General features: G+C 37.9%; 1 protein-coding gene across 4 annotated transcripts in view; it reads left to right on the plus strand.

Moving 5' to 3' along the window:
* The window catches only part of SLC26A7 (solute carrier family 26 (anion exchanger), member 7), an 82,762-nt gene that overhangs the window by 47,835 nt on the left and 22,802 nt on the right, over window positions 1–12,125 (plus strand). For 3 of the 4 annotated variants that reach the window (XM_014965163.1, XM_014965164.1, XM_014965165.1), the window contains exons 8-11: window positions 150–297; window positions 2,388–2,501; window positions 5,467–5,544; window positions 7,026–7,121. In XM_014965163.1, the coding sequence (XP_014820649.1) occupies window positions 150–297; window positions 2,388–2,501; window positions 5,467–5,544; window positions 7,026–7,121 (436 nt within the window). The remainder of the gene's footprint in view (window positions 1–149; window positions 298–2,387; window positions 2,502–5,466; window positions 5,545–7,025; window positions 7,122–12,125) is intronic. The other variant, XM_014965167.1, reaches the window with a different exon arrangement.

Below are 12,125 nucleotides of genomic sequence, written 5' to 3' on the forward strand. Positions count from 1 at the left end.
TATCTAAAATATTGAAAACTATCACTTTACAGGTATTAAAAAAATAAGCTGTGCATGCAAAGATTGTTTCTCTTATGTTTTCATTAATTGCAGGTGCATCAGTTATGTTCCAGGCTTTGCAAAAAGGGCTGTCTTTATGTTTTTTATAGGTTACCATCACCAAAAACACCACCCATGAATATCCTACCTGAAGTAGTCACCGAAGCTTTTGGAGTAGCATTGGTTGGTTATGTAGCATCACTAGCTCTTGCCAAAGCCTCTGCTAAAAAGCTTAAATATACTGTGGATGATAACCAGGTAAGGCTCTTTCTTCTTATTGTCAATAAACCTTGAAATTCCTTCATCATTCTGGAAAAGTATTACAAATGAATGGCCAGTAGGAAAGGGTGAGTTCCATATGACATGTTGAGGCCTTCCAATAATCACAGTAAATTGCAAATCTAGTCCAAATCAGCTCTGCAGAACACCCTAGTTGCCTGAGCTGCCTCATTTTGGGGAAACGCATTCTCCAGAATAATCTCATAATACTGGATTTGGTGCAGCCAGTTTGGGTGTTAAGGCATTTTTCCAGTGTTTTAAGACAGACAGCTTCTCCTCTGACAGCTGAGCTCTGAAAGATCAGCTAAGACTTAAATCAGCCACTGATTAAAGAAACAAAACAGTCTTAAAAATAAACTAGGTACTTATATCCCCAGGACATATCTGATATTATAAAATGAAGCTTATGCAAACTAGAAGTCTTATTTGAAATAAAGGTTTATTTGTATAAAAGAAGCAGAGTGGGTTCAGGCAGTGCTGCCAAATTTGCAGCCATAGGACCTTTCTGTGCAGAGTTCCATTTTACAGGGGGCAAGCTTAAATAAGAGTGGGATGTTTTCTGTCTCAACTACCCCACTGCTGGTCATGGTGGGTGGGTAATCCTAAACCAATTGGAAATCCGTGGAGGCAATTATTCAAACACTGTAGCAAGAAATGCTCCATTTTAGACAACTGCTAATGATGTGGTGTGATGAAAATGTTGCCTCAACCTTTCCCTTAACTGGTTTGGGACAAACAACATAAGGTTAAACGAAGAACAGTTGGTTTTGCAGCTGGAGGTCTATTTGAACACCCTGTGTAGACAGGTCAGTCTTGCTACATCGGTGCATGTCTTCTACCACTGTGGAATTGGAAAATATGGTGGGAACACTCTTGTCTACTCAGGTCTCTAAAATGTTGTTCAGAATAAATTATTTGCCATGAATTTCTGTTGATACTTCAGAGCCATGTTTTATAGGGAGCAGAGGGAAAACGTTTTGAGCTTAGTGCAAGTCAGGCTTCAGGGCAATATGCTGTCTTGCCTCAAGAGCACCAAATGGAGCACAGCAACCTGTACGTCTTTCTGGACCTTTGGCAAACTTGTAGCTTATACAGCTTAATTACTGAGTTGCTGGAAACTACGTGTATGTGTGCATCAGATAATGGAGAAAAAGAGTAAAACACTGTCCATGAGAACAGAACCGACAGTGGCAGTGGGTTGGTGTAGCTGTGCTGCATTCAGGGGCCAGGCAAAGGGCTCTGTGGATGTGCAAGACTGTCTGGGGAGCTTCAAGGTGGTGGTGTCCTGTGCTGTGAAGACAAACTTATGATCAGGTGTTGCCCTGGCTGGATGCAATACCAGTTGTGTCCTGAGCACTTCTAGCAGTGTTGAGGTCTTTTCTTACCCATTGCCCTCAGGAGATGAATGAGCTCCTTATAGTCTGGTGAAGAAGACTGATTCGGGGTAACCAAGTTGGACTGCTTTCTTAGAAAACACTGTTCAGCTCAGGCCGCAGATACAAGGTGGCTTCCCCACTTTTTCTTCTATAAATCTTTGTTCAGACATGTCTGCATTTTTACTGTGAATCAACATCAAATATATTTGTAATGAAAGACAGCACACATATAATATTGCTACCATACTTCACTTTCACTAAAGCGTGCTCTAAAAGAATAAAAATCAGTGGCTGTCTTTTTCCAATAGAATCATAAGCCAGAAACAACCTGGACACTGTCCAGATCCCACTACTTGTGAATCTGGCCTGTTAAAAAGCAGATGTGGATCAAGACGTAAATATTTTGGACGAATTTCATCTTCAGAACTGAGCAATACCATTTATTCTGTGAACAAAATGCGCCTCCTGCTTTTGACGAACCTGGTTCAGCAGCTTTATCATTCAAATTAGTTCTGAGTTGTGAGAAGATGTATTATGTTGGGAGGACATATGTGACTTTTTTCCCCTCAAAAATATGGCCCTCCTTTGTTACTGCTAATAGTTACAGGCATAATATTTACTCCTTTGTTGGCAAGAAACATTGAAATGACAAAACAATAGGAAAAAACCATATTCTATTTAACAACTTTGCAGGAATTTTTGGCTCATGGTCTCAGCAACGTGATTCCTTCATTTTTCTTTTGCATACCAAGTGCTGCAGCGATGGGACGGACGGCACTATTATACAGTACGGGTGCCAAAACACAGGTAATGGGTTAGAGGGAAATATATAAGAGAGTTAAGGCTGTGATGTCGCTCACTGGAACTTGAACTGATTTATCCATAGTATTTCCTTATTATCCCTTTTCCTCTGTCCTGGAAAATGACTGTGCCCTGTAATTTTTAACAATTTTCATGGAATTGCACCTGATCAGCAACTGTCTTACTAGAAAAGCTAATGGTTCCACTTATTCATTTTTACCTGATTAATTCAATATAAACTCTAAAGTCTGTGGCAGTAAGGCGGTTAGGAGCTGTGTTTTCAGACTGCAGGAAACTACACACAAGCTCTCTCAGTTTTACGTGAATTTGCCAGCACTGTAACAAAAGTGCCCTCTAATGGTATTTAATGGATTTAGTAGTACAGGCTAAGCTGAAGTTTTAGGAAAAAATCAGATTTTATTTATTACTTCTACCTTATCTGCAAAATAAAGTGAAACTAACCTTAAGAGTTGTTTCGTAAAAAAAACCAAGTAATCTCTGAATTTCTGCCTTGTGACATGGTGTACTTGTCCAGTCCCTCAATATTCATTGAGCCCGCAGAGATGACACTCTGATTTTTGAGGACTTTTTGGGCTATTTCCTACTGCTAGAAATGAAACCCACAGGTTTTTATGGCAGTAGCTCAGAAAAGAGGGAACTGCAATTGATGAAAATTATAGTTGTGACCTGTAAGGCTGTTACCCATCCAAACCATGCCCATGAACAAGAGAAGTGGCAAACTGTTCATCTGGGACCTTTGCACATGCAGTAGGGACACCCCTGGGGCAGCTCCTAAGTGTTGCCTCTCCCTCCTTCCTCTGAAACTCAAGGGTCCTCGGTGGCATCCTATCATAAAAATGTTATGTCTTCTGGAGTTTGTTGCTATTGTCTTTTTATAGCTGTTGCTTTTATCTGTGTCAAGGTCATTAATTACACGGGAAAGGGTAACAAGGTACAACTGATAAGGCTAACCAGCAGCCTATAGGTGCTATTTTTAATTCACTATGTCCTGCAATTTTTTCCCATGCAGATACCACAATAGTTAAGAAATGATACAGGACTTTATTTCAAAACTCTGCATGTAAATTACTTGCTAATTAGCCCAGACAGTACTGTGAAGTCGATTAATCGTAATAAACGATTTATCCAATTGTCATCTTTAAAATAATTTATATGCAAACAGTTTAGCTACCACTTTGCTATAAGTTATTTCAGATCTTTGAGTTGGATTCAGCGTCATACCATGAACCCCCATCCTCACAGACATCCTCTTCTGTAACATGTTCACATGTTGCCTGTACAATTTGCAGTTCTACTGCATCATGCCTTTTCCAAGGAAGCTTTAGGGTAGCCTGACGACCTATATGGGTAACCTGAAGGCATATAGGGTATTTGAGCACTTTGGCTCTGGTACGTGTAGGCAAAGGCCCCAACAGAAGGTTATTCAATATATGAAATGGAAAAAGAAACCACCAAGGTTTGACATTAAGGTAGGAAGCACATTGTAAAAATAACAAGCATCTGCTTGGTTTTATCCACCAGTTTCACAGTATAGTAAAGACTGCAACCAAAAATTAGAGCATGGCCATGCATTAGCACTATGACAATACTTTGATAAACATAAAATTTTCTCTGCTGCCTTTTTTTTGGAAAACAGCATATCCACTCAAGCCTCTGATTTTGAGGCTGTCTGGGCCGAATGGAGAGATAAGAAGGACATCTTTGCTAAGTGTTGGTCAGATCACAAGAAAAAGATCACATAGAAAGAAGTCAGTTTGATTTGACATACATCATGAAAGGAACGTGAAGAACCTTTCAGGGGCTCAGAGCTGCACATTTTTTCTCTCCAACAGCTTTGCCTGGGTTTCAGTGATGTCATTTATTCTTCAGTGATACCTTTTTCTGGGAGAAAACAGAAGTGATGGGCAAGAAGTGTCCTTCAAAGAGAATCAACACTTCTTTTTTGCTTTTTGGGAAGGCAGAAAGAGGGAAAAGTTCCTTGTGGCTTTACCAGCAGATTTTGTGTCCCTTTTCCCGTAAACACTCTGTCTATCCTTCTTGATGGTATTTTTAAGTACAGCATGGCTTTAATTCTCTAGTGTTTTAACAACTTGTCTGGTTTTGTTTTTAACAACTTGTCTCTTAAAATGAAACCTAATTATTTTAGTAAAGAAACATATTATCAATATAAAAATAAAGTGAGCATCTGTCTACTTATCATCAAAACCTTCTGCAAATCTGGACTGTATGTTAATGAGACCAGAAGTATTCTATTTTGTACACAGAGTGGAGTAGGAGACTGCAATTTCAGTGTAGTTTCCATCAGATTAATACCATATAATACTGTGAAGGAATATATAATTCTTAGGTCATATATTTGCCTGGATTCATGTCACATGCATTAATTATAACATGTTGAAAAATTGTTCCTACATTTTCTGAAGTCAATCCACTGATATTAACATAAAATCATTGGTGGTTTCTGGCTTTACACAATAGTTTCCTTTTAGTGTTGATCCCAGTAAAAGAAGTTAAAAGTCTTCTGTTGTGCAAAAATGACAATACAATTTTCCAAGTTTTGCCCAGTGCTATGGCAGATCTATGATTCAGTGGAACATGGGGTATGTGGCTATAAATACATTACAGAATGACAGTGGGTGCTGTGAAACTTCTGGGGTGAGATATTGCACACACACACTCCACTTAATAACCAAGTGTGTAAATGCTGCTGCGGGCTCTCTGTGGGTCAGGGTCAAGCACAGGTACTGAGATCTCTCACTAAGTTTTCACTGTAGTTGGCTGAAGGTAATCACCAGAGATTAAAACTGAAATTATACGGAACACCAATCCATAGCTTAGCTAACATCTTCAACATCCCGTTCTTAACTTTGCAATATTTAATATTGAGTCCTTTTCACACCTTTTGTTGCTGTTGTTGTTAGACTGAATGGTCTTTTTCTATTTGTTTTAGGTGGCTTGCCTTATCTCTTGTGCATTAATTCTTGTGGTGATCTATGCAATTGGACCTATGCTGTACTGGCTGCCTATGGTATGGTACATACCTTCTTTTTTAAAGATAATGTCAAACATCTTCCAATGATATAATTTATTTCAGGGAAAGACAGTACTACCTCTAAAACTTCTCTATTTAATTTCAATGGGAGAAAGAATAATAAAGGCACAGCAAGTCTCAAAATCATAAAATACAGAGGTGACAACATAATACATGTAGATTTTACACATATATATTTGCCTATATAGACTATCATGTAAGCATATAATGAAGCGTTTCTCTTTTACTTACTTTTGGCACGTAGTTTATGAAAAATATACATCCAGATTGATGTGGATTTGTAAATTGACAAAGTGTGGTAGAAATTAATGAAGATCCACAATTTTTCTCCAGTTATGCGTATGATGTATGACTTTGCTTTTCAAATAAATTTGACACAAATGATTGTAGGTAGTGATCTGAGCTTAATTACAGAAAGATTATGAGATATTCTTATATCTCTGTCATGGAATGCATCCTCTACACTAAGACTCTGTAAAGCAATGTGGTATATTTTCACATAGGCTATATCTAGCTTTTGGTATTACAAATTAATAGCTAATTTTAACCAGAGGCATGCCAAAGACATGAAGTACAGCTCCAAAATTAGCCGTAGTTCTGCCATGTTTGTATATGAAATTATAGCTCAACTGTATTTTAAATTTACTTTGTTTACAGAGCTATTGTTTACAGTGTCACATGAAGATTCTCACTTTTCAAACACAGATCCTTTTATAGCTTATTTTACCCACGCAGAGTAAAGACACTTGAAGAGGGATGCACAATATGTCTTTTTCTTTCTATATTGCTTTCCTCCTTAAATTTTTTGTATCGGTTATATGTAAATTTTAACTGTTTTCTTATAGGCCTTTTTTGCCATATTAACAACAAAAAAAAACCACCAAAAAAAAAATCTTTGTATGTTGCTTTCTTGATATTTTATTTCTTTTCTACTATGCTTTTTCAGCCCTCCCCACTCATGCACTGCAAGCCCATTGCTTTGTACTCCATTCTTTTTTGGCTCCAGATGATTTCTCCATTCCCCTTTCCAATTTGGAGAAAAATAAATTATTTCGTTTGCCTCAAAGTTAATGAATTTTTTGCTCCAGAGGCTTTCTCTTGGTAATAAAGAAGGGGGATTAAAATTCTTCACCATGTGGAAGCTGGGTGCTGATTTGCTCCCTTGTCCCCCAAACTATGACAGAACATCATTGTTCTGGTGATGTATGGAGAGTCTTGGGACATCCTGAATTTTCTGTCATTTTCTCACAATCAAGTGGCCTATAAACAGCCTTCAGGAAAGAAATATTGGGTTTGACACTGTTATGTTTGTGTCACAAGACCACCTGTGTATATCCCATTTTTTAAACACTAACTTCAGTTTTTTGATAATTCAATTATAATATTGACTGCAAAATTGAAGAAATTGTTTTCTCTACCAGTTCTACAAATGGCTTTCCATTTTTATTTCTTTGCAGTGTGTGCTAGCAAGCATTATCGTCGTGGGTCTGAAGGGGATGCTAATGCAGTTTCGTGACTTAAAAAAGTATTGGAATATGGATAAAATAGACTGGGTAAGTGAAATTTAATCTAAGGAAGTTTTCCTGAGACCCTTTAACAAATACCTACTAAATAAACTTCAGTAGTTCTGTGACCCTAGAAAATATAAGTGCAAGCCATTATTATCAGGTGTTTTGTGTCCTATCAGCTTATTGTCTGTCTCAGAATACCAGCATTTGTAATGTCAATTGTAATAAAAAAATAGAATTTTAGCAAATGATAAAGAATCAGACCTAACCTAATTCTAAATATGTGTACACAGGCTGTTGTGGTTTGGGCTGGGTTGGCCAGTGACAAGACAACAGGTGCTCTCCCCCACCTCTGGCTCTAAGGAGAGGAAGAAGAGAGATGAAGAGTTACGAGTTTAGGAAAAACTAAACTACTTTAATAAAATATTAATAATATAATAAAAAAAGGTAATAATGAAATAGATACAATAGCTATAAAAATACATACAAAACTGTATTGAGCTGCCAGGGAGATGTCACTGGCAGGCACTAGGAAAGTTCCAGACTGGTCTCAGTGACAATTGGGAACTGGATTCCAGAAGACTCTGATGGGGATCAAAGGTAGATGAACTCACATGGCCTTCCTCATTGAAGAACCCCGCCTTGAAGAGGAGGCAACGTGACTGCTTTTGATCCCTCAGCTTTTATCCTGAGCACGGCAGATGGGATAGAATACCCTGTTGGTCACTTTGGGTCACCTAACCTGTCCACACCTCCCCAGAACTGCAACCCTTCCACAGGGTAAACAACCAGGAGAGCTGACTTGGATTGCTACAGCAACAAGAGCCTCTGTCACTGAACAGAAAGTTGGCTCTGCTCCACCCCAAACAGCACAACATGCAGATTAAGTTAATCTGAGCAGCTGTGTGTCTGATTTTGTATTCCTTCTCTAGCTGGTTAGCTTACTTTTGCTATTGTACTATTATTGAAGAGATCCTGGTATCTTTGTCCTCTGGGGATATGGAATGACCATACAAGACAAATAGAACTGGAAACACTAGAGATGCAGAAAGATACACATCCTAGGGTGCTGCAGGTAAATTGCTATAACTCTAAGATAGATCTATAACTCCAGATAGATGGAAAGAGGCTGAGTATGAAAACCTTGTTTAATGCAAAGTCTGAATAGTCTAGCATACATTTGCACAGAATTCCTAGCAAGTATTAAAGATGATCCATGTTTAGAAAAACTCCTAGATTTCTCTTCCAAAGGAGTTTTTGAATGCATTGGCCAATTAGTGGAGCCAAAACCTATAACCACTTACATAAATACCTAGTGACATCCCATAAAGCTTTTGCCACTTCTGTTTATGCAGTTTCAGTTAACAAATATTCAGAAAGGTATTTTGGCCATATCCTCCTCCTTGTGGTGGAAGATATAGATTACTGGAGGTAATACTGACTTTGTTTAACTCACCAGTGACATAGTATTCTATAGCAGTAATGGTCTAGACTGAATAAACCTTTTTTCTTTTTTTTTTTTTTTTTTTTTTAATAAAGTACTGTATTTCAGTATGGAAAGAAGAGCTGAGTAAACAATATGAAGTTTGGCTATGTGAGATTTTTCACATTTCATCACAATATTAGAGTCTTTTTTTTTTTTGAATCATCTAGAATAAAATATCTATCTTTCATGAAATCTTATGGTCCTCAAGCAGAAGAATTCTGAAAATATTTTCTACCACTTGTACTGTATTTGGTCTTCAGCTGAAGTCATATTGCCAGTGACCCAGATGGTGAATGATGTGGATCCAGAATTATTTTTGGGACAGTGGACTTAAGAAAATTGGTAGTTATGGGAGAGAGAGATAGCTTCTCTATCAGCGTGTTGGGATAATAAGTAGTTAAGTTTTCCAGCTGGATATTCTGGAATCTCACTAGACTTCTGTGTCTTCTTTGTCTTTTTTGTGTCTTTGCAGATAGACCAAGTTGGTTGATTTTTGCTTTTGTGGTTTTGGCAGAAAAGGATGAGTGAGTAGTTAGCTACTACTTCTCTGACATCTGTCATTATTTCTGAGAGAGGTTATATAGAGGGAGAGTTTGTTGGGTTTATCTTTTTTGACTGAACATACTTGAACAATGATTTATCTTCAAGTAGTTGCACGAGTCCTTAGCCTGACAGACTAAATCATCTAGCTTTAAATTGCATAACCTAAAGAAAGGTTATAAACGTTGATCTTACATTGCTGCCTGGTCTGAGGAGCTCCACCAAGCCCAGTGATTTGAGTAACTACACTGGTGTTGATTTTGGCCAGAAAAGATTCACCCCAGCAATTGACAGCACATTGGAAATGATTAAGTTCCATTACCCAGGTTATCCAAAGTGTCTTGAAGATAGAAACTCTAACAAAACATTTGGAAATAATTAGCAGCTGTCCTTTCTGGAACTGATTCTTTGAAGGGCGTGTGTCATGTAACATAGAGTCAGGTTTGTTATGCTCATAGGTCTGGCAAATGAGAGTGTGGGGAAACAGAATATCATGGCTTTTGTTACCTTGTTCCTTTGCACTCCTTTAAGCTTCTCATTGAACACAAAAAGGATAAGTAATATTTATTTGTTGATTGGTTCTTTATAAAATACAATCCTGTTAAATGTTAACGGTACAGCTTGAAAGGTACAGCTCAGGAGCTGAACTCAGAAGCCTAGTTTATGCATCCCTTCCAATTTAGGATATTCTGTGAATCTATGAAATCTCTCATTTCAGCCATGGATTGCTTTTTCTTGCAGATTTAATGTTTAGGAGCAGCTCGGTTCAAAGGAGCAGATAGGCTGGTAGACCTAAGTAGTTAATACTAAATATTATCAGCTGAATATTATTATATTTATTGCTTCAATTTTCTTTCAATTTGTTTTTTATCAGCCCTCGGGAATGTTCTGTTTTTACATCCCACCTCTCAAATCACGTTCACTTTCTTTCCAGCTAGAACCTTTTTGCCCTTACCTTTCACAACACTCATGAACTTCAAAGGCTTCTCGCTTCAGTTAAGGTCCTCTGTGAGTCCTTACACTTTCTTGGATGACTTCAGTAATTTCAGCTCAATAATTGCCCTATTTCACTATATGTGTTGAATACATAACTGTACGCATGGCAGTATTTGTCTTCCCTCTGCTGTCTTCATCTTTTGGCTGTTTCCAAGATATTTATTCCTATGTTATCTGTGTTTTGTAAGTTAACCTGAGAATGATTCATCTTGAATTTTTGCCTATTTTTGGGGAACTACCAGGAAGTTGCTCTGGAATTCTTCTGTAAGTATATCTCACTTTTCAGGTCCTTGGATCAACAATTGACTTCCATACCCTACCTGCCAGGCTAATTTCTTATGCAGGCCTACTTCTTGACTAACTTCCCTTTTTTGTTCTCCAGCTTGACAGTTCAGTTTCCTAGTATCAGCAAAAGGGCCAGTGAAGTTTTTGTTAACTCTTGTTTTTAAGGCTGAGCATCCCAGATGAGCTGCAGCCATTTAAACTAGGCAAAGACTACTGCCTGGTAATGGACTTGTGGAAAAAAACAAAACATTGTTCTTGCTGTTAACAGTTGGACTTGAAAGTGACAAAAGATGGGGGGAAATATTTCAGAAGGTCACAATAGAATTAGCATCATTTTCATGACAATTATATAGTGGGGTTTTGGGGTATTTAGCAGAGAAATACTATGGCATTTAAAGCGAAAAAAATGTTAATAATTGTATGAATTGCTTCACCAGGAAATGGCTACAGCTGAGGCAAAGCTAAATTGTATACCTGGTTTGTAAAGCAGAAAGAATGGCAACAATTTACGGTTAAAATTAGACATTCCCTGCCTGATGCTGTGATGGGGGAGGTAGTTATGGACATATGAATTGTAAATGTATGCACATACATTAATATATAAGGATGTAAAGAATGCTACCAATTCAGCAATTAAAGTAGATCCAACAAGGAGGGTCTCATTTTCGATAAATGTCCTCCAAGATCTTGCCGGTTGGATTTTCTAAGACATGGATCCACCACCCTGTCGATCAAATGCAGTAGGGGGCCCAGGGAGAGCTCCGTGTAATTTTGGAGCTCACTGGTGCAATTTCATATGTTTTTAGAACTTTTTAACATATCCTCAGGAGGGAGGTGAACTCTGAGATTTGGTCAGGTATTGGTCACATAGGGGCCCTGATTCATGAGACATCATTGAGGGCTTTACTGTATAAACAATTTTCCAAAGAGCAGGAAGCCATCTCTTCTATGATAATAATTTTACACAAATGCTTCCAGCATATGACATCCTAGGGAGATTTTTCTATCCTTCCCATATTACTGAATATGCTATCCTGAGTTAAATTAGTTTTGCTGTAGTTGGTCTCAGTGGGGAGGGAAGGAATTTACAAATGCTTAATCCATTGAAAGTGTGATTGCCATAGAAATTCTTTTTAAAGAATAATATTTATATCAGTCCATCTGTATCCAAGGCAGTCTATGCAAACAAATACCTTCTCAATCATTGTATATGGAATGCTGCTGAAAAATTATATTAAAGATATATAATATATAAATATAAGATATATAATATATAAATATATAAAAATAAATAAATAAATAATAAATAAAAAACTTTACTCTTAAGCAGTTCCTGGTTTATGGCTATAGTGGTCTTCACTTCAGCGTTTGAATTGTAAGTTTTGCTGAAGGGTGCCCTGAGGACATGTGCACACATCAGTCATTTGTCTGCAGAAGGACATGAGAGTATGGGCATGCTACACAACCTCACTGGAGCCAGAGTGTCCTCCTGGACACCAGCATCTTCTCGGCCAAGGTACCCCCTGAATAAACAGGAGTTTAGTAGGATTCTTCTGGCTTCGTGCTGTTGGCTGCAGCAAGTCATCACAGTCTTGTGTTATAGACAGCACAGAGCTGGTCAGTCAAGTCATGTGGGGGTATGATTCATCTCTTCCTGAAGTAGGCAGCAGCATAATCAGATAGGAGTCAGGTGAACTGCATCCTAAATTCCCCTAAATTCAATAACCAGGTCTCTATTGATT

The sequence above is a fragment of the Calidris pugnax genome, unplaced genomic scaffold (genome assembly GCF_001431845.1).
Source record: "Calidris pugnax isolate Ruff unplaced genomic scaffold, ASM143184v1 scaffold41, whole genome shotgun sequence".
NCBI lineage: Eukaryota > Metazoa > Chordata > Aves > Charadriiformes > Scolopacidae > Calidris > Calidris pugnax.